The sequence below is a fragment of the Lutra lutra genome, chromosome 10 (genome assembly GCF_902655055.1).
Source record: "Lutra lutra chromosome 10, mLutLut1.2, whole genome shotgun sequence".
NCBI lineage: Eukaryota > Metazoa > Chordata > Mammalia > Carnivora > Mustelidae > Lutra > Lutra lutra.
The window spans coordinates 38353338-38376186 of record NC_062287.1 but is presented as its reverse complement, the minus strand read 5'-3'; the positions used below and the strand labels follow the sequence as shown (position 1 = coordinate 38376186).

The window sequence follows — 22849 nt, the reverse complement described above, 5'->3', positions numbered from 1 at the left end:
CATGGGGATTATGCAGTCTGGAAGACAGAAGACGGAAGCCCAGGCAAGTTTATTACAGAGCCCGGCACTGAAGGAGGGAGAGGGCATGAGACCAGCAGAGCCCTGAGGTGGCAACAGAGCATCTTATGATGGGGACATGTGGACATCCCAGCCACCAGGACCAACTCTGTCCCCTGGCCCTGACTCTGCTTCACTTGAGTCTGGTGTCCCATTCCTCCCCCACTGCCCCGCGCAGAGTCTGCACCCTTCATGAGAGGGTGGTCCCATCTCCTCCCAGGGCAAGCTCTGTAAGCTCACCCACCACCACTCCCATTTCCCGACCAACCCTCCCCCTACCCCCTGCATACTGGGGGCTACAAGTCACCCCGACCTAGAGACAGATCACCTCTTGGGGGAAGAACCAGAACTAAGGACCACACCCCCCTGGTGGGTCCACTGAGTCTACCAGGGAGCAGTGGAGTACAGAATCCAACCCAGGGAGGCTTCCTTCTCTGGGGACCTTTTCCCTTTGACGCTTCCCCCTTGGTCTCAATGCTTGAACCAGCATTTCTGAAAACGAGCTTGGAGGAACCTAAATTCCATCCCGTGAGATGCTCCTGGAAAGAAAGGATAAGGCTAGCAGATGGACAAAGAGAGGGGAAGGCACTCTCAGGTTGTACTTGGGCACCTTTCTCTAGCCATTGAAAGAAACCAAAGGGGCAATTTCGGTCTACTGAGAGTCTGCATGGAGATCAGAGCTACAGTGGGAGGGGTGAGGAGAGACAAGCATGGGCTGGATTTTGTTCCTCCTTCTCTCAGCTCCCACATCCAAAGGGACAAAGCGCCATCCATCCTGACATGTCCCCATTCACCATCACCACTGCCACAGTCAGTGTCTCCGGTTCAAGCCCTCATCACCCTTCCACAGTGCCAGGAAGTCCAATGGACTCGTTTTCCAGTCCCAACTTCCTATCCCACTAAAACACAGACCTGACCCCCTCTCCCTAAAGAAGACCCCCCAGCCTACAGGACAGAGTCCAGCCCCCACAGAGCAGGCAAGGTCTCTACCTGTGTGGGTACTGGAGTCACACGGGTCACAGTGGACACTACGACTAACCTTTGGCTGGCGACGTGGACACACGTGTTCAGGTGCCCACATCTGCAGCCGTGCATCGAGGATAGCATGACCAACGAGAGCTGCTGGCAGGATTACATCCAAGCTGAGACAGCCTTGCTCCTCAAGAACCACGATGGAGATGACTACCTGTCCCCCACCTGGGTCCTGGAGCCTATGCTCTGCCACCTCTTCATAATGAATGACTAGCCATGAACTCAAGGGCAAAGAAGACTCATTAGAGATCTACACACGAAAGGTCACTGACCTAAAGATTAAGCTACCAAAATGGGAAAGAAACCAAAATTAACTCACTATCAAAACAATGCAAGAAGAGGGAAGGAATTGGAAAACATTACTCTGGGGAGGAAATGTTTCTAAAACACACAGCTCTATGATTTTCTGGACTTCATTTGTTCCAAAAATTAGGAAGATTACATTTCAAAAGCTCCCAAAGGAGACACTTCTATTTTTTTGAAAACTCTTTCTTAATTAATATCTTCAGAGAACTAAGAAGTACTTTTATGGGCTGACGGAATCTTAATAAAATTCTCCGAGAAATTCTGGCATCAGTCACAACAAACACCCTCTTGGAATTTAATTTCCTTTCCAGCATACAACTTACTATGGAAACTCATTTATGATGCCACCACAACCAGTCAAAATCTGCCTGGAGCACAAAAACTTCAAAGCCCCACAAGAGAGCCTTATAGGATGGGATGGAAACTGGCCCCAAACTCAGCCAGATCCTACACCTAACCAAGATTTCCTCACATCGACCTTTCTGACTTGTACTGTCAGATTCCACTCTTCCATCTCCTGTCCAGCTCTTAGACCACCCTGTCCTCAGCCCACCCTGCCCTCCCACCTTACACTGTGGCTCTTCCAGTGCCTCCTTCCAGCTAGAAACGCTCCCAAACTCAGTATCTTTCTCCCTGCCCAACAAAACAAATGAAAAGGAGACAGGGCACCAAATGCGCAAAGGGAAACCAGCCTCACCCATCTTCAACTTTCTATCAAAGACTGTCCTATCTAGCTCCTGGTTTTGCTCTCCCTCCTTTTAGATGATGACAGGGCCTAGAATATTTACCATGTGCACTGAGCATTGGGGCAGGAGGGCAAAAGCTGGCAGTATTATTCATAAGTACAAAGATGTACCCCAAAAGCCTTTTTTTCCATTGAGGACAATTCCTATAGGAAGACTTCATCAATCCCATTATCCCGAGGGCCTGTGAGCAAGGGGAGAGAAAGAGGTGAACGCCAACCTTCACTGAGCACACACTGTAGACCTCAGTTAATATAAGGCAGTGATCCTGATTTTATGTATGAGAACAGGCTCAGAGAGGTCAGGGGATGGGCTCAGGAGGTACACTGAGGCCTACCGGATACCAAGACTCACAGACTCAAGCTTCCAGTACCCCCAAGTGCTTACATTAAAATATTGCCTGGGCTACAAGATACTTTACATCTTACACATTGCTTTTCATATACATTATGTCATTTCCTACCACCACCCTGTAGGAGAGCTAAGAATTCTTTTTCCACTATTACACAAAGGCTATCTGGTTTCAAAGATCACCAGTAAGTTGCACAAGCCAGCTGTAACACTTACAGTTTGTTTCTTCAGTGTCTAGTAAGTGGTAGAGCCTCAAATATAACTATTATTAGCTTCATAATTTTCACAAATTTTATAGCCCTAAGTGAAAATAAAACTTGCACACACAGACAAGCACACATACATAAACACTATCGGTATTCTAAAGATTCAATCTAATTAGTTACACATTTACATATTGGGAGAGGACTTAATTTTACCACTTCGGACTCAGAGATAACCACTAACTTCAGCCTCCAAGAAAATGACAAAAAAAGGATTACTGAAAATGATGTGGTCAAACCCAATATGGATTTTGAAAGCTAATAGAAGAGAACAAAAGGATAGGAGCATTCAAGTTGTGATAAAACACAGAAAGAAAGAAAAAAAAATCCTCCTCCCCTTCCAGCATCATGGCTTCCTTATTAATGTGCCATTTGGCCCGGTCACGTCATTTCAACTCTGGGGTGCCCCTCAGTACCCAAACAGGCGAGCCAGCAGATGACCTAGAAGTTCTAGTCCGAGGTTGCCCAGCAGGTCTGGGGTCTGGGGGTTAAGTGGAGTGGACACATTATGACTTCAAGTTATTTTTAACGTGCTGCGTCTAATGAACTGTTTGCAGATGAATGACACTCACTTGAAAGGAGACCAGGGAAGAAATGCCAGATGCAACAGGAATCGGCACACGACTTCTCAAACCACAGTGAAAAAGACGATGGAAGTGTGTTGGTACAAGGATCCCAGTATCCGCCAGACAGAAGGAAATCTTTAGTACAATGGCAATGAGAGATCCTGGGGGTGTTCTCTGAGTAAGGCTGCACCAAGACCAACCCAGCGGAGCCTCCAGGGCAGGCTTGAAGGTTAAAACGAAAGAAAAAAAATTCAGGTCTGCAGATAAGATAGACATAGTTTTTTCAAAGCATTTTTAACAACTGTAGAGTCAAAACAGCTGGACAGCCACATATGCTAATGGCCTGCATGAGAACAGTATTCATTCTATAAATCTTGTACCAATTATTATTAGTTGTTTATTTTGTTTTGCTGTTTGTGGTCTTTCTTGCATCTTATCTGTTCTAAGTGCCTCCTGGTATCCTTATCATCTGCTGATGCTGAGGTCCTGCGTCTGATCTACTCTCACAAGGAAAAAGATTTCAGTCTCCCTCAGAAGCTGACTCCTGTCTAGTTCTGTTTTTATACCCCATTTCAGAGAAAAGGAAACTGAGGTTCAGAGAGGGCCCATCCAAGGTCATCCTCCTTGCTGACAGATTTAGGACTATAACTAGGGTTCAGAAGGCCCAAGGTGTGGGTCTCCAGTTCTACCGGTCACTAATGACCTGGCATACTTGTGTCCTGAATACCAAGTTTATTTGAAAAAAAAAAAGAGAGAGAGAAAAGCGAGATGAGTCATCGCTGTTGTCAAGGGGCACCACACAGGCTGTTCTAATAAGGCATCCAGCATCTCCAGAACCACTTGTTTCTGAAATAACCAGCCTCAGCCAGGGAATCAAGGGCCATGTCTTACTCCCCTGAAGGATGCCCCGGACCCCGCGAGCAGCGGAGCCGCTGGGCTTTACGGACCTGCTGGCCCACCCCAGGAATCCCTGTCATTTCCTAAGCAGAGGGAATGAGGTGGGTGGGTATGGGTGGAAGTCGGAGTTGCGCTTTCAGACAGCGCGCTGCGGTAGTCAGGATTTCACACAGTCCAATCCTGCTCACCTTGGAACCCTAAATATCTCGCCCACTCGAGGATCCCTCCTCAACTTCCCCCGGACAAAAGCACTGCGGTGTAGGAGGTGAACCTGACAAACAGGGAGGGGAGGTACCTGCCCCAAGCGCTGGAGGAAACAACGCTCAGCTCCCTCTCGCACCCCTTAAAAGATCTCCCCATCCGGTCTTCAGACGCCAGAGGTGTCCCCAACTCAGAGCCTGACCCCTGTCTCGGGGTCTGCCCCAAAAGAGGCGGAAAGTAGGGAAAGCCCACTCCTCATCGCTCTACCCCGCCACCGGCTCGCCCCCGCCCCCCCCCCACCTCGCCGTGCTCGTCCTCCCCAGGAGGACCTCTCTCCCTCCCTCCTCACCCGCAGGGAAGGACGCCCTCCCCCCACCCCACGGCCGGACACTTGCCCACTGCAGCCGGGAGAGCCAGCGCGCTCCTCCTTTTCCCCCGCCCGCGGAAGAGCCGCGCGGCTCCCGCCTTCCCAAAAGGGGCCCTCCCGGCCGCCGCGCCTCCCGCCCGGGACCGCCCCTCACCGCGTCCCTGCGTCCCTCGGGGTCCGCCCCGCACCCGCACTTCCCGCCTGGCCCACGCGGGCTAGCGGTCCGCCCCAACTTTTCCGGCCGCGGCCCCGTTCCCGCAGCGGCGGGGACTCCCGTCCGGAGCCGCGACTGGCTGGCGGGCTCGCGGCCCCTCGGCCCCCGCCCGCCCCGCCCGCACGAGTTGCGCTCGGGACCGGCTCGGCGCCCGGGCCTCTGCCGGCAACCCGGCGCGGAGGCGGAGCCGGAGTGGCGGGAACCGCGCTGTCCCGGCGCGGGCACCCCCGCCCCGTGCCCGGCGCCCGATCCCTGCGCCCGCCCGCTGCGCCGCCGCGCTGCTCCCTGCCCACCTGCCCGCGGGCGCCGGCGCCGCTCACCTCCTCCCGCGCCGCCGCCGCCGCCGCCGCCACTGCCGGGAATACGTGGCAGTGGCCACCGCCGCTCGCGCTCCCCGCCTCGCCTCTCCTCTCGGCGCCCGCGCGGGCGGCTCCGGCGCGGTGGACCGCAGCGCCAGGCGCCCTCTGCCGCCAGGAAGCCGAATCCTCTCGCCCTAACCCTAACTCGCCGGCGGCCCCCAGACCGGACCTGGGCCCCCCTCCCTGCCTTCACCCCCGCCCCCGCCCCGCCCCCCGGCTCGGCCCGGCCCAGACGCTCGCCTCCGATGGGGTTCCGCAGGGCTGCGGGACCAGTGTCGCATACCGGGCCCGGGCTGACGCCGCCTCCAGGGAGGCTGCCCTGACCACCCAGCCGCTTGGCGCCCCCGGTACAGGTCATCCTCGGGCTGACACATTTCCTGCTTCTCCGACTGGGTCGCCCACGAGGTACTACAGTCGGAGAGGGGGAGGACGGGGGTGGGTGCAGGGGAGCCAAACACCACGTCTCTCGCGCTAGCCATTCTCTCCGCTAGGGCTAGGTTTGCGCCCTGCCTGGAATACCGAAGTGCGCAATAAATAACTTGGTGAGGGAAGGAAAGAGTGAATGAATGAGTAGAGATTTGTGCAGCTCGCCACAGGAGCCTTTAAACCTCCAGGGGACGGATATCTTTTTTTTTTTTTAATTTTTTAAAGATTTTATTTATTTATTTGACAGAGATCACAAGTAGGCAGAGAGAGACGGGGCGGGGGGGAGGAGGAGGAAGCAGGTTCCCCTCCGTGCAGAGACCCTGATGTGGGGCTCGATCCTAGGACCCTGAGATTGGGACCCAAGCTGAAGACCGAGGCTTTAACCCACTGAGCCACCCAGGCGCCCCCAGCGGACGGATATCTTGACCTGGATTTGTTTTTGTAAATTACACAGACACGTGCGCAGCTTAGCTTGAATAAACGGGATTCCCGATTTCCCACCTCAGACCAGCACCAAAGCCGTGCAGGGCCCACAGCTAAATGTTATATGGGGCATTTAGTCAAATAGACTGAGGGTTTGGGCTCTACCACTCAGAAGCCAGGAAATCTCCGGGAAGCCGGTCTCCCTGGGCACAGTTACCTCATCTATAAATTAATAATAAAATCTATGTCCGACGCGTTGTTGTGAGGAGTAGATGAGATCATGGGTTGTATGCAAAGCTCTTTGCCCAGCTGCCCTGCCGCGCACACACACGCGCGCACGCCACGTAACAGTAGTGTCTAAAATGGTCGCAATTTTCACTATTATTACTGATCTAGTAGATTATAAAAACTATAGATGAAACGTTAAAAAAAAAAAAAAGGCTACCTTTCACCTGAGGACAGCCTTAATACCCTGTACCTGTGGGACTGTCACCTGCCCAAAAGGCCTCTCCAGTCCCTCCTCACCACCAAGACTTCTCTGGTGTTGATTGTTTAAAGAGCCCAAGAACTGGCTCTCCCACAGGGTTTTCAAGCAGCCTTTCGCTGGCCAATGTCTTCATTAACAAGTGTTTATTTTATTGCAAAGGCAGTGAACAGTTTGAGGGTCATGGCAATCGACTCCCTCTTCCTCTTCCCTTGGCCCCTCTCTCCACACTGGAGGCCATCTTTTCACTTTTGACTGTCTGCTTCCTGCTCCTCACTTAAGGCAGCTGTGAGGAAAGTGTCTTGCCCTCAGGTGGGACTGGGCTGGCCAGCCCATCCCGCTTGGGCTTTGGGCACCTCAGGGTTGAACTGTAGAGAATGACCCTTATCTGGGGCATTGAGAGAATTGGTGACCCAGTCTCTGAAAGAAGTCCCTGGAACACAGAAGTGTTTAGTAAAAGGCAATGATTGACTGATCATTTCAACAAGCATTTAGGGAGCGTCTACTGAGTGGTATAGGTGAGGAAAATAAGCGTGGGGGAGGTGAGATGCCTACCTTGGAAGGAGTTTGAGTTCTAGGAGATGAGACAGGTACATTCGTTCAGCCACACATACTAGGGGGGAGGAATGGGGGAGGGAGACATGTGTGCCATTAAATATGAAATTAGCAAGCCTCAAGTCCCAAAGTGGGGCAGTGGTATTACTGTGTGGCTTGCTTGAATTCATTATAATTGTAAATGCCATTTTCCTCTAAATATTATGTACATAACTTCCCAAAGCCACTGCTAAAAATTAATGAATAATTTTATGAGGCAAGCAGAGCCATTTGATGTAAGATTCAGTCCATTAATAAGGTGACTCCAAATGCTTCCTTATACTGGTAATAACATCTCTATTGCGTCTTTGTGAAAGCACCATAATTTATAAGTTAAGGCTCTGTATCTTGCAATGCATGTCGAAGAAGGGAAGTTCACACATTGTTGCACTAATGACCTCTAAGGAATCATGCTCAGTGTCCGTGGCCTTGCTGCAGCCTCCTCCCACGCTAACTTTGGACTAGGTTACATGACGTTCGTGGGCCAATGGGATGTAAGCAAACATGGAAAAAGCAGAGAGGACTGATGAGCACTTGTGCCTTGGGCTCGCTGTCTTGGAATGTCATGAAGGAAGTGAAGACACAGATCTGTAGAAGACTTGCCATGCTGGGTCGGTGTGCGACACTGGGAACGGGACAAGGACTCACACTCAGAATAAATGAGAAAACACTGCCTGGTGAATCAGGGATGTGCCCTGTCACACTATGCTGGGCTGGGGATAAATTTTATCAGCAGCAAAGCAAGAGGGAGAGGTCTTCAATGGGGAAGTCTAAGTGCCTCAGAGCGTTTGCCGAAGTAACAACCCTGAGACCTGAAATTGGGTTCAGCTGCCAGGGGCAGAGGTTGGCAGTGTGTGTTCATAAACGTGCTCCCTGGGCCCCTGTGTGTGCCTGCCAAGTGGTCTCTACAGGGGCCCCAGGCTTATCTTTGGTTGTGTGGGGGCAGCTCGTCTGTGGAGTGATTTTGGCCATTCAGGGGCAACCTGAGAGTCATAAGAGCAATGCAAAGCTAAATGTTTTCCTTTCTTGTATAAGTGAGTATTGTATTTGTGATAGATGGGGGGTTTTGATTTTGGTCTTTTTTTTTTTTTTTTTTTTTTTTGGCAAAATGAGAAGTTGGCAGCCTCAGTTTCCTCCCAGCCGTTTTTTGTATCCGTACTGGTCCATGCAACTCGAAAGCCTCAGAAATGACCCGTGTTCCATCTCAGGCCCCTGGACAAAGCCCTGCAAGTTCTCAGCTGACTCAGTAGCGTGTCACTCAGCCCACTATTGTTTAGTCTCGAGCACCCAGCAGCCCCTGTTTCCCTTACTGCCTCACGTCTACTTTGCAGTCATATAGCTCCCCTGGTCAGAACATGGGGCTAATGAGGCTTCACTCCAGGACTGCATCTGTGCCCGAGGTTCTGGAGATGTCCTGCTGGGAATGAAACCCTGGGTTCGAGGTCTAGTCAGTGACCTTGAGTGCATATATGTGCACGCGTGTCTGTCCTCACACTCACATGCACGTGTGTATCAGGACGAGTCTTTCCTAGGTCACCAAACACTGTTCTACCAAAGGGAAGCCACTTAACCCTAAGAAGAGGTACTGGTTTTAGTCCCTGTTAACAAAGGGTAAAACTGACACCTCAAATATTTAAGTCAGGCAGAGCTGAATACAGAGGTCAAACAATTAACCCCTTCATATGAAGTTGAACTTCAATCTGATGCAAATTCCCAGAAGCCTGACTTTATAGAAGGAGTTTTTTTTTAGAACTAGACAAGGGATGACATTTATCTTCCCTAATCCTCGAGGGGAAAATACGCAACTTCATATACTTGAGGGGTAGGAGGGCATTAAGTCCCCAGACATTTGTATTTCCACCAGAAACTAGCCTACCCATTCCAACCACTTAGCTAGAATTTGAATTCCCCAGAGAAAACTACTAAGTATCAAGTATTACAATAAAAATGTCTTTTTCTTACTGGTAGTAATGTCAAATGTATTTTTTTTAAACAGAGACTTTGAACACAATTATACTTAATTCTATGGTAAAGGTAGCCTTTCCCACTTCCAGAAAGATATAAAATCCTATCGAAGGAAACATTTAAAGATCTCTGCTTTCATTCGTATGGAGGCACCGAAGCACGCATGGAAAGTTCAACCAAGATCTTCACGCTCACTGCCTCTGGTTCTGTGAAATTTAAGTCTGCAGCTAAAGGAGGGGAAAGGAATCCCTACGCCTTCCCTGCTGCCAGCAACCAAAGCAAACTCTCAAGCCAAGAACCCCAGTGGATTCTTTCAATTCAATTTCTTCACAACTTTCTCCCTGCTGGCAAATGTTAAATTTCTATTTCAAGGAGAAATAAGAGCTTCATTAACTTGCCTGTCTTCAGGCTTCTCTAAGTCCTTTAGAGTTTCATTTTTTTATGTTTTGGTTTGTTTTGTTGTGGGTTTGGCTTGGGAAAAAAGGACCACACTAACAACACTGTCCCCTCCCCCCACCCCAGTCCCATTAAAGACAGAACAGCCCACGTGGGTAGGATGGAAGCTCCACCTTTGTTCCATAGGTTGTAAATAATCTACTTCAGATTTAAATTCCACCCAGAAAAGCAGCACTTGTTAGTCATCTTAGCTCTCAGATCCATAATCTCCAGATCTTCATCAATGACTTCTGTAACAGCCATCCTTTTTGTCTGGCACACTTCTGACACCAAAAGGTGTTTCCGGAAAACTGCGTCCTTGTCCCCAGTCGTGCTTCCCCATTAACAGAAAGCCCTGGTATGGTTTCTAGCAGATACTTAACTTTTCAACCAGTCCACACATATTCGCTGAGCACCTTGTATGTGCAGGCCGTATACTGAAACTTGTGGATACTGAGGCAAGCAAAAAGACACAGTCCTTCCCCTCCCTAGAGAAGCTCACAGACCAGTGGAGAGAAAAATAAACATAGAATTACAAATTCTGCTAAGAGTTTGGAAGGAGAACAAGGAACTCTCAGTTTGATAGCGAGACCTAGTTTTAAATTGAGGGGTCTGGGAAGATCTTTCTGGAAGAGACCATTAAACAGAGACTTGAGAGGTGAATGGGTATTGGCCTCATGAAAAGCCCATTGGGTCCATGGCTCTCTTCACCCAAGGCTTCTGTATCTCTTAGATAATGACCAAGATGAGGTGTGCAACTTCTCAGAGCCTTCTTCCCCTCCAAGAAGAGTCCTAGGAGCCCTCTCTCCACACAAGTTCAGAGCAGGGACATCCCCACGATCTGCCTCCTCCACTCAGCTCTCTGAACTCCTGGTTTCCCTTCGCAGCACTAAGGTAGACCTTCCAAGTGAATATGACAAAGGTTTGTGGTGCAGGCATGTGTGTGCAGTCTCAATATCCTAGCTGTAAGCTCTCGGAGAGCAGAAAGCTCTGTGTTCACCTCCTGTTGTAATGCTCGCAGTGCCTGGAAGAGAGCTTGACTTGTAGCTATGGCTCCATGAACACCCATTCAATGGGATTGAGTTCTAGCTCCATAATCAGTAGTGCCACAAACATCTGATTTGAAATCACAGCCAAATTAGGTAAAGTATGCCTTGGTAAAGATGAAAAGAAGCTGGCCTGGAGTGCATAGGTTGGGGTGTGCTCCCTGATGCTTCAAGTCATCAGCGTGAATGGCTTTGACTCTGTCTGGCCATACTTCCTCCAGTGCTAAGACTCCTCCACAGTGGGATGCAACCCGGATTTAACAACAGTTTACCTTCCTGAGAGTGGGGAGGAAGGCAGGGCTGCTTTCAACCTATGTACATACTGAAAGCCGTGTTATGGTTTTAAAAGCATCAGAATGTTCCCAGAAGGTATGTCTTAGAATTAAGGGGGGAAAAAATCAGGGGTGCCTGGGTGAGTCTGTTAGTAAAGCATCTGCTTTCAGCTCAGGTCATAATCTCAGGATCCTGGGATTGAGCCCCACATCTGGCTCCCCACTCATCGGGGAACTTGCTTCTCCCTCTCCCTCTGGCCCTCCCGCCACCCATGCTTGATTGCTCTCTCTCAACTATATAAATACAGTCTTTAAAATAGTGTCATTACTCATCACTTATTTTCATGGGATGCAAGGTGAGCTTTTCTTTTGCCTGCCTCCTGTCTGCACCCTTATCTTTTCTTTTTCTTTTTCTTTAAGAACAATTATTTTTCACAATAGTGTCTTAGATTGCCTCTGACAAATTATTCGTCCTCTTTAGATACAGTCTGCTGAAGTATTTCATCAAGGGGACTAGCCTTCCCTTAGTGAAGGGAAGGGCACCCAGCCCAACTCAGGCCACTCAGACATGAACAGAACGTGGAACAATGATCAGAGAGTCAAAAGCCTGGCCATGGATGGAGCTTACTCATCCCGGATGTGAGATGCAGATAAGACTGTCCAGAAGCTTTTCCCACAAAGACCCTTTAAAACTGCCTGGTTCCAGAGTTAATTTCTGTTATTTATAGCCAAAGAATCCTAAATGATTCAGTGCCCTTGACCGTTGGTACATCTGGAACTGGCATTTTTAACCTGGGGTCCAGTGGCTTGGAAACTGTCCATGGATGGGCACAAGACGGTCCACAAACTTGATATAATTCTTGTGCCTATAGACAAATGCTTTTTTTTTTTTTTTTTTTTTTTTTTTTTTTTTTTGGTGAAAAGGTCTGCAGACAGTTTTTGTTAGATTCTCAGAGGGACCCCTGGCTGAAAACAGATTCAAAACCATCAATCCTAGAGCAAGGGTTCTTAACTAAGGTCTGTGAGTGAACTGGGATGGGGGGGAAATTATATCTTTGTTTTCACAAACATACATTCTTGTTCTGTTTAATTATGAACACAAGCAACAAGCTACAGTATTATTAGCAATACCTGTGACTTTGCCACCAGTAGAAATCAGATATCTTCATCTCACATTACAGTGTTGCAGACATCTCAAAATATAATTTACACCTCTTCCTACTTTAAAATTACAGTGTTATTAGACCCACAGCTAGATCTTGCTATTGAATGTGTTAATAAAGAAGCATATATATTACTTGACCACCAAATACTTCAGTATTTTATAACTGCATCTCAATCTAATTGGTTCCCTTTGCAATCCCATATGCTTTATTTTATTCAGATCATTGTTCTGAGAAGAGGTCCTGCCAAGGGGTCAGTGATACAAAAAGTTTAACAGCCCCCTTAGGAAAAATGTAGTAGGCCAGTCTCCTAGCCCTACATGTATTGTGATTTGAGAAAGCTAGGCTCTATCCTGCAGTCCCTCTCCTTTCTACACATCAACAAACGGGCTCCCTCTGAATTCTTCCAAGGCAGCAGGCATTGCTGGTGGCCCAGAGAAACACACCAGCTCCTATGCATCATAGGAAAGAAACAAATCAAATCAAATAAATAAATAAATAAATTTTTTAAAGGAAGAGAAAGAGAGAGAGATCCAGAATGGCAAATCCATAGAGACAGAAAGCTGATTAGTCATGGCCAGGGACTGGAGGGAGGTGACATGAGGAGGGACTGCTTAATGGGGAACATGACTGCCTAATGGATCAGGGTTTCCTTTGGGGGTGATGGGACCGTTAGGGGAGTCCATGGAGGTGACATTACTTAGCACAGTACTGCAGGTGTACTAAACGCCATTGAATTATACAGAGTAAAAGAGTTAATTTTATGTTATGTGAATTCCATCTCAATAAAACATAACATAAAGTAATAAATAAATAAGAGGAAATGCCATTATAAATTCACCTGGGAGTTCAAGGTCCTACTTAGGGCAATAAAGAAAAGAGAAAATGGATCCCAAGTTTTTATGATCTTTTGTTTCCCTCTTTCCCCCATCCCGCCCTCCCCCCAAGTTGCTCATGTACACTGCAATTTCCGATCACTTATGAAATTGCTAATGTGTGCTTTAGCCTACACATTAAATTCTGGTTTGCACTTCTGCATATTAAAACACACCACTAAATACTCATCTGACAAGCTATATTTTAAACTTCAAACAAAGTTTTATTGTGCCTGGATGCATTTTAATATACCTACTAAATTTTAGCTGGAGTGGAAAATGGCTGGCAACGATGATTGATAAGGGAGGGTAGAGTCCCTCCCTCTCTATCCCACACATTCTGCTTCCGCTTGGGGGACCAGGGATTGGCAGTCCCCACTACTTGAGAGCTCTAGAGAGCTTTCCGGAAGAGATTTCAGACATGATATTATTGCCTAAAGCAGGGCGTGAGGGGGATCACCACAAGCCTTCCCATTCCAGTAACTTACCCGGCCCCGGGACCTCAGCGCATCCCATTAGAGCTTTTGGTCTTTGCCAGGATGTGGTCAGAGCAGGCTTGAATTAACTTTCCACAAGCCTCTCTCATAGCCTTCCCAATTCCCTCTCTGCCAGTATTCTGAAATTCCTTTCCTGCTCATAGACACCTGTGGCTGCCCACGGCCTGCAGGAAGATGCCCAGGCAGCTCAGCTCAGAAAGGGAAAACCAGAACTGACATTTTGTGAGGCACAGACAGTGCCCAGTGCTGGGTTAGGGCTTCACATCAGATATCTCATTTTACTTTAGGAAGAGCACCACTGTTTCTTCATGACCCTTTAGGGGCTGAGGAAACTAGGCGCAGTGTCAGTTAGAGTCACCCTGGTCTGGCCTGCACCAGGTTTCCCTGCCACTCTTCCCAACCTTTTTTACTTTGCTGTTTCGGGCTATTCTGCCAGGCTCCTCTACTCCCCACCCTGAGGGCAGGGACTGTGTCTTCTTCCTCTTTGCTTTTACTGCAGTACCAGCAGGATAGAAACTGCTTGATTCTCTGAATCAGCAAGAAATTTGCTTTTTCAGGCCAGAGCCCTACGCCTCTGTCCTAGCTCCTGTGTGTCTCTTCCCTCTGCCCCCCAGAAGTCTGATGGGGCTCTGAATCCTTCTCTCGTGTCTGCCCTGCACAGGTGAGCCAGGCCTCACTCAGAGCTCTTTCCCCGCTATACCATCTCTCCCAGATGCAGCCTGCTTCCCCTTGTAGCTGGAAGATAAAAAGGGCTCTTTTCCCCCATTACATGTCGAATGACATCATCCCTTTCAGGCAGGGACTTTGGGAAATTCATAGCAAATGAAGTATGGCCACTTATTCAGAGAATGAGCAGGTTGTGCCCTGTCTCCAGGTGTCTGAAGGCTGCTGGGGGTTGGGAAGGGGTGCGGTATGTGGTTCATATCGGCAGGAAGATGAGGTGTAATGGAATCAAGCACCTACAGGACAGAACAGGGCCCTTGGGTCCAGGGACATGGAGGGGAGACACAGCTGCCTACAACATGTGATTTCAGTGATGTTGGAAGGCCCCCAAGGGTCCCCAACCACGTTCCTCTGAGCTTGTTATGGTTTCTTCTTTCCTTTTGCATTCAAAATTCCTAGCGTTTCGGTTCTTCTCTGTTGTGGATTATGTGGCTCTTTTCCTGATGTACCATCTCTCCTAGAGGTATAGGTCAGGAAGGTTAACTGGGAGGGGTGGTGGTAAAGTGGGGTGGATGATACCCACCTTTTCTGGGAACATGGGCCCAGCTGGGGAAGGGCAAAGTAGGCCAGAACGAATAGCCTTCACTCCATTTCTGCAGAGGGTTAATTGTCACTTTGGGGATACTTTGACAGGTACAGGATGTCAGGAATGCAGGACAAGGAGTCAAGAATAGGGTAGGAGAATAAGGAAGAGTCTGCAGAGGGAAAGGACTGATGGTGAGTGGGGAGGACACTGAAAGCCCTTGACACAGCTCAGCCTGGCCGGTTCCCTGAGATGGACAAGCCCAGGCTGGCCTGGCAGCAGCCCGTGGAACTCCAGTCCCTACAATGACAGGCTGAAAATGAGAGTTCAGAGAAGCAGCTGGGACCAGGTGGAGCCACGGAGAGATGAAGGAAGAGTCAGCCAAGAGCACAAGCAGGCAGGAAGTTGGAATGAGTGACATCATAGCTTCCTGCTGTAGGACAAAGCCCCAGCCCAACGTTTACGGGGAGGGAAGGAAAGTGGGTGGAAGGATGGCCTTGAAAAGCCAGCAACCCCTGCCACAGAGGGACTGACGGACTGAGCCATTTCTTCATGGGAGAGCGAGGTGGAAGGTAGGGCCTGAGAATCAGGAACAAGGCAGAAGCACACCGAGCTGTGCGAGAACAAGGTCTTCAAAGACAGAGGCATCAGAGTTTTAAAAATTATTATTTTTGTGGCCAAAAAACACAAGAGAAGATGTACCATTTTAACCAATTTAGACTGTAATTCAGCAGCATTATGTACGTTCACAGTGCTGTGCGACCATGACTGCTATCTGGTTCCAGAATATTTTAATCACCCCAAATGAAAACCCCATACCCATTAAGCAGTCACTCCCCATTCCCTGCCGCCGCCCCCCCCTCCCCAGCTCCTGGCAACCACAGCTGCTTTCCGTTTCCATGGATTTGCCTATTCTGGGTGTTTTGTGTAAATGGAGCCATACTACCTGTAACCTTTTGTGTCTGCCTTCTTTCATTTAGCATGTTTTTGAGGTGCATCTATGTCATAGAGCATGTGATGGTGAATTTTCTGTGTCCACTTGACAGAGTCATCGGGTGCCTCAATAGCTGGGCAGACGTTCTGGGTGTGTCTGGAAGGGTATTTCTGGTTGAGATTAACATTTGAGTGGATAGACTGACAAAAGGAGATTGCTCTTCCCAGCGTGGGTGGGCCTCACCCAATTCAATGAAGGGCTGAAAGGAACGAAAAGGCTGAGTAAGGAAGAATATGTTCTCTCTCTCTCTCTCTCTCTCTGCCTGACTGTTTTCAAGCTGGAGCATCAGTCCTTTCCTGCCTTGGGACTCAGATCTAGCCTGGAACCTACATCATTATCTCTCCTGAGTTTCCAGCCTGCAGACCACAGTCTTGGGACTTGTTGGCCTCCATAATCATGGGCAATAATGACGTATTATATACAATGTGATATTATTGCATGGTATATATTAATATATACTGTATTTATATTTGTTATTAGATAATATTACTATATGAGAGATATATGTACATATTTTCTATTGCTTCTGCTTTTTCTGAAGACGCCTGGCTAATACGTAACTTGCATCAGCCCTTTATTCCTTTTAATGGCTGAGTAATATTCCCTTGTATGGATATGCGGCATTTCTGTGAATGTTTGCCAGTCGATGGGTATTTGGGTTATTTCCAACATGCACCACGTTTTGAATCCTGATTAAGTCACCGAATCTCTCTGGACATCTCTTTTGTCACATGTGAAATTCTCACAAGGACTGTATGAGATAAAGTACATAAAAGCCTGACACAGAGAGGGAAATCAACAAATTGGTTTCCTTTCCTTAAATGGAGACCCAGGTCAAAGTGGGCCCAACAGCAGAACCAGTCTGCAGTGGATTCGGGATCCCCAAATTCCCCACTCAAATCAGAAGCAGACCCAGAGTCGTGGCAGGTGGAGAACAAGACGTCTCAGTTCTGAGGGCAGGAAACTGGACCCTTCCTTGCCCTCCCCCTCTCCCTGACACCCACACTCAGGGAACTGAGGCTCTAAATCAGGGCCCCAGAGCATGAGTACACCACCGCTTCACAGTGTGTGAGACCAATAAATACTGTGAGGAAATAGCTCACACTTCACTTGTTACACATACCACCCATTTTGCAAAGGTCTGAAAGAGAATGCACGTGCTGCCATCCGGCCTGATCTTAAAAATAAGCCCTCTTCAGGTTTATCTACAACTTTTGTTCCAATTATTCCATAGCACACACTCACATGATACAAAACTTGTGAAAAAATAATACCTATCATTCCCTAAATCACAGTAATTTCCTAAGTTTACACTTACATTCTTTTTTTCTTACATTCTGTAACTGTAAATGTCTCTCTCGAAGTCGTCATAAAAGGCAACCTGCAAAGTGAGTTTAAATGCACCAAGTCTTCCTTGCTAAAGGCACACAGGCAGAATAGCTGATTCCGCATTCAGAGGTGACCAATTCAAGGCCCAAACCTGAGAGCACTGGCCAGGGGTTCACGAGGTTCAGGGTGCATGGCCTAGTGAGGCCACGGACATGTCCCTTAACTGCTCTGAGCCTCAATTTCCTTGTCCGAGCAATCCACTGATTCGGCAGCATATCCCAAGGACCACCAGGTGCCAGACACTGTTCCAGGCTCCGAGGTTACAGAGATGAATAAGACCTACACTCCTTCTGCCCAGAAACCCACAGTCAAGCAGGAAAATAGCTAACAAACTTAACCCCTTACTTAACAGGGGGACTGTTGTGCATTTCCCATGTATTACCCCGTCGGATCCTTTCAAAACCCGTAGTTGATGGATGGTGTTATTAGAGATGCTATTCTTATCTTCATTTCACTGATAAGAAAACTTAAAGCTCAGAGCAGTCTAGTCATTCACATGGCTGGTCAACAGCACACCCAGGCAGTCTGTCTTTAGAGCCTTCCCTGTTGATCCCCACGCGACTGTGTCCCCATGTGTAATTTACATGATAGGACTCCATGCAAATGACACAGGAGCATAGAACCCAGCAATTGAGTTTACCTGAACAAAGTTATGGAAGGCATCAGATGTGACTGCGTACCTTGGCCAAGAAGAATGAATAGGATCTCAGCCAGCAGGGGTAGGAGAAAGAAACAGAGAGCTGAGAGCTAGAGCCAGACTCGGGATAGCCGAGTGTGTGGCGTGGTCAGGGGCATGAAGAAGCCCCTGGTGAAAAGATCAAGGCCATACAGTGAAAATGAAGGTTAAGGACACTGGTCTACCCTGCAGGCCCTTCCAACCCTTAGTCCTGCAATCTAATACCTATTAAATCTACGGTACTTCATTTAAGGACAGGCGATGGTTATGTCTACATTAGCAATCAGAGTGGGGTTTAAGAAAGCATATGCCTCTCTATCCGAAGACCTGAATTGTCTTTAACCAGTTTATATGGTGTGTGGTATATTTCAATGTGCATATTGGTATATCGTATTTACTGAGCCAATGTGTTGAGCATTAAATCAGTGCACAGCCTCCTCTCCATTCTGGCTGTACGGCCATCACGGACAGAGAGCCTCATGTCCTACCTGCAGCCCCTGCTTTCTTCAGTCTATGCCCTGCCTTCTGTGGGGTGTTAATCTAATCCCCCTGATTTCCTGGGTTCTCCCTCATTCCCATGGCCAGCCATTGCATAAAGCCTGTCCTCTTTGGCACGGCATTCAGCAACTTTCTCCATCCTTTGTGCTCTAGCCCTCACACTATCTCCCGCCTCTCATCACCCCTCCACCTTCACCCCATCTACCCCAAGTTCCAGCCCACACTAAGCCATTCCCCATGCAAAGCATGTGCACCTGCTGCTTCTGGGACAGCCCCAGACTCACTCCTTCTTCCTGCAGCTCTCTGCTCTTAACTGAGTGGCAGGACAACCCCAGTCATCCGGCTGTATCTGAAACACTTAGGTATGTTTCCCCAAGGCTCATCTGGGATGCTTTTCATGTGATCAGCCAGCTAACAAGTGCACACACATCTAGTGACCAGATGAAAACCTGGCCTGTTAATCTATAAACATCGACACGGGTTAAGTGGTCACTACTTACAAAGAAATATATAGGGACTTTTTTTTAAACATTTTACATAATATTCTTAAGACACATTCATCAGTTCATTCACTAAATTCATATTGAGCACCTCCTCCGTTCTGTGCGCACACTAGGCATTGGTGCTAGAGCAGTGAGTAAGGCAGTGGTTAGCAAACCACTACCATGGAGCTTACAGAACATTCTAGATGGGAAAACAGATGGGCATGAGAAAAGAATAAACATGACCTTGACAGGCTCAAGCAAGTGCTCATCAGCAAGGATTCCTTAGCAGGAAAGGATGGAATTGTGGAGAGCTGCTTGGAGGGAGGGGTCAAGGACAGCCTCTCCACAGAGGCCATGTTTGCACTGACACCTGATGAAGGGATGTGGGCCAGCCATAAGAAGAGCTGAGGCAACAGGATCCGGAGCCAAGGGGACAGCAAATGCAAAAGTCCAGAGGTGAAAAAGGGCTCTGTGAGTATTTGGAAGGGAAAGGAGGAGGGTGTGGCTGCTGGGAAAGTTCAAGAAAAGGAGAAGTAGGGTATGTGGAGTGTGAGTGGATGCTCAGTAAATGCTAGCTGTGTATCAATCATCATCATCGTCCTAGGAGCCTGGAAGGGTAGAAGATAGATGACGTAGGTCACTTCAGCCATGGTAAGAAATCTGGGTTTTAACCTAAAAACAATTGCAAGTCATCGATGGGTTCTTAGCACTGTTCCCCTGGCTGCTCAGGGGAGGGAGTGTGGGCAGAGCAGGACAAGAACAGAAGCAGGGAGAGGAACTAGGAGGCCTTTATAATAACCGGGATGGGAACCAAAATGGCTAGAATTAACAGCATAAGAGAAAATAGGTGTAGGCGAGGATGTGGAGAAAGAGGAACCCTCTTGCACTGTTGGTGGGAATGCGAGCTGGTGCAGCCACTCTGGAAAACAGCATGGAGGTTCCCCAAAAAATTGAAAATAGAACTGCTCTATGACCCAGCATTTGCACTAATAGGTATTTTCCCAAAGGATACAAAAATACAGATTCGAAGGAGTACAGGCACCTTGATATTTATAGCAGCATTATCAACAATAGCCAAATATGGGAGGAGCCCAAATGTCATCAACCGATGAATGGATAAAGAAGTGTATGTGTATACAATGGAATATTACTCAGCTGTCAAAAAGAATGAAATCATGCCATTTGCAACAAAGTGGATGGAGCTAAAGTGTATCACGCTAAGCAAAATAAGTGAGTCAGAAAAAGACAAATACCATATGATCTCACTCATGTGGAGAATTTAAGAAAAAAAACAGATGAACATATGGGAAGAGAGAAAAGAAAAAAGAGAGAAAGGGAAACAAGTCATAAGTGACTCAACGATAGAGAACAAACAGAGGGTTGAGGGAGGGAGGTGGGTGGGGGAATGGGCCAGATGGGGGATGGGTATTAAAGAGGGCATTTGTCATGATAGCGCTGGGTATTGTACATAAGGGATGAATCACTGAATTCTACTCCAGAAACCAATATTGCACTGTGTGTCAACTAACAAAATTTAAGTTAATAATAATAATAATAATTGGGACAGGAACATCCTATGAAATGTTTAAACACTTATCTTTTCTCTTCATACAATTCATAAAAATGGAATTGTGCTTTTTGAGTCAGCGATACACTTTTGACAGAAGATAGGTGTATCTTCTGATATCTGTGCCGAATGATGGACGAACTGATGTTGCTCCCTCAAGAATGCTGCAGCCTGTTTTCCACAGCCAACCACCGGTTGTCTGAATGACCTGATTCACTCAACCCCCAGGCCTCTCCTACCTCCCCACAGGCTGAGGGGGGAGGGGCTGAAAGTTCCAGGCTTCTAAACAAAGGTTGGTCTTTCTAGCCACATGCCCCCATTCTGAAGCTATCTGAGGGCCTGCCCCGAGTGACCTCTTCACAACAAACATCCCTAGTGTCCCTCACACTCAAGAAATTCCAAGGGATTTGGGATCTCTGTGTCAGGAACCAAGGACAAAGACCAAATACATATATATTTTAACGATGCCACACCCACCATTGGACTAATTTAAGTGTTTTATCTGAGAAGGACACTCTTGTTTATTGCATCTAAAATAAAATATGTGGATAAATAAATAAAATGGGTTAACTTCCAGTGGCATTCTCCAGAGGGCAACATAAACATGACTAACAGCTAAGATCTTCCTGAATGGCAAATGTCATGCCAGGTAGACCTTGTCATTTTGCAATAACCCATTGACTTTCCTGTGCATTACCCTCAAAGCCCATTCCCAATGGGAATCATTCCCAAACAACAGGCTGGGTGGCTTTTGTGTGCATTTGTATAGGCAAATACTTAGCCCAGTCCTCGGCACTTAGTAGGTGTTCAATAAATGTTTCCCAAATGAGTGAATGAAATCTGTGTTCTGGACTGAATATTTGTGCCTTCTTCCCAGTTCACTGGTTCGAATCCTAACCCTCCGTGCCTGTAATGCATCTGGGAAGGAAAGAGACAAGAACTCTTAAATAATAATTATTATCATAATCCTCGTGAGATAAAGCTGCTGATGTGTGGCTGGAAACACACTGTGTGTCCCTCGGCGCGTTACTGCTCTCCTCCGCTTTCCCATCATTTTCTGCGAAGGGCGATTGTGAGAAGTAGATAATCCACATAAAGGACTTAGAGCAGAGCCTGGAATGCAGCAAATGCCATCAATCTGAACCCCGAAGAGGATATAATTTCGGTGCTGAGTAGCACCAGGGTAGGGCTACAGTGTCTGTTTGGGTTAATAAGAAACAAGATTAATAATGAGATGATGGAAAACCTGTGTGCCTTGGCATCCCATGAACCTCAGAGGCTTCGCCTCAACCCAGCAGAAAGGTCTCCTGTCTTCAAAAGAGCAACTCTCATTGGCAGCCCCCTCCATGACCCCAGGACCTTGGCTGGGTCCTCCACGGGTCCCTGCTGTGGAGTGTCAGCTTGGGAATATTCCAGGGCATGCTGCGGCTGAACCATCTCCAAGAAGCCTGCAAGTCCGCTCTGGGCTGGAGGGAGGTTTGGGAGCCCACTACTGCCAATTTCAGCGGAGTGCTGGCCACGGGCTGGCAGTGAGGCTCTGGGAAAATGTGACCTCTTGTTTTATTGTATTCTGCCCAGGCCTGCTTCCAGAGCTGGCTTTTGGCCCCTGCCGGGGATCTGGTACAGAGCAATGAAGCAGGGGCGTTTTTGCAGGGAAGGGAGATTGATTCATGAGCCTGGGTTCTTTGCAGGTGGCTGAGTGGCAGGCAGGTCCCCGCTGCCCACCTGGCTGCTCAGCCCTCTCCAGCTGGAATGCCGTGCCCTCCCAGCACTTTCCCCTGCCGCCTTGGCAATGGCGTGGGTTTAAAATGCTGGGAACGATACTCGGAGCCAAACGGCTCTTCTCCCCACTTGCTCGCGCCTCCCCCCTCCCAACCATCACTATCAAAGGCATGTCACACTTCAGAAAACCCAACTGGAGAAGCCCAGCTGAAAATAAAGGTGATGTGCCAAGCCCTTGACACATCAAATTCTTCAACTGCACTTAAAATGGTATCTGACACATTTCTAGAGCATGACATTTTTACATAAGACCGGATGTGATTATGGGGCTATAGGCCTATCTTTGAATGCTTCTCTCCTTGCTGCCCCGCATCTAGTTCAATGACACAGTCTGTTGCTCTTCCTCTCCATTATCTTTTGCTTCTTCTATTTATACAGCACATTCATTTACATTAGAATTTATCATATATTTTATCTTTATTGTAGGGAGGCAGGAGATCACAGCAGGGAGTCTGACTGACTGCCTGGGTTGGACGGTCAGCCTCCCCACCTGCTAGCAGGTGATCATGACCTCTCCGTGCCTCAGTTGCCTGATGTGGAAAAATGGGGTGTCCATGAAGCACAAATGAGATCACGCATGCAAAATACTTGAAGAAGCGCCTGAAACATAAGGAAACCCTCCCTCAGTGAATGTTTGCTGTTAATCTCGCTATTCCCCAAGTCTCTGGTCAGTTAC

The 22849-nt window shown here is 48.0% G+C and overlaps 1 protein-coding gene and 1 long non-coding RNA gene across 11 annotated transcripts in view; one reads left to right on the top strand and one right to left on the bottom strand.

Annotated features, from left to right (window-relative positions):
• Positions 1-5772, bottom strand: part of SMCO4 (single-pass membrane protein with coiled-coil domains 4) — a 59921-nt gene extending 54149 nt beyond the window's left edge. The window contains exons 1-2 of one of the 9 annotated variants that reach the window (XR_007121005.1): positions 4511-4573; positions 3325-3540 (exon numbers count right to left, since the gene is read on the bottom strand). Coding sequence is in view for 2 of the 9 variants with exons in the window: in XM_047692157.1 (XP_047548113.1) it covers positions 3325-3540; positions 5597-5714 (334 nt within the window). In the remaining 7 variants the exon portion in view is untranslated. Of the gene's footprint in view, positions 1-3324; positions 3541-4403; positions 4462-4510; positions 4574-4937; positions 5139-5317; positions 5499-5596 lie in introns of those variants that run through there. The other 8 variants (XR_007121004.1, XR_007121003.1, XM_047692157.1 and 5 more) reach the window with 8 other exon arrangements.
• LOC125078911 (uncharacterized) overlaps positions 5629-22849 on the top strand; it is a 55976-nt gene continuing 38755 nt past the window's right edge. For both annotated transcript variants that reach the window (XR_007121007.1, XR_007121006.1), the window contains exon 1: positions 5629-5761. This is a non-coding gene — a long non-coding RNA (uncharacterized LOC125078911). The remainder of the gene's footprint in view (positions 5762-22849) is intronic.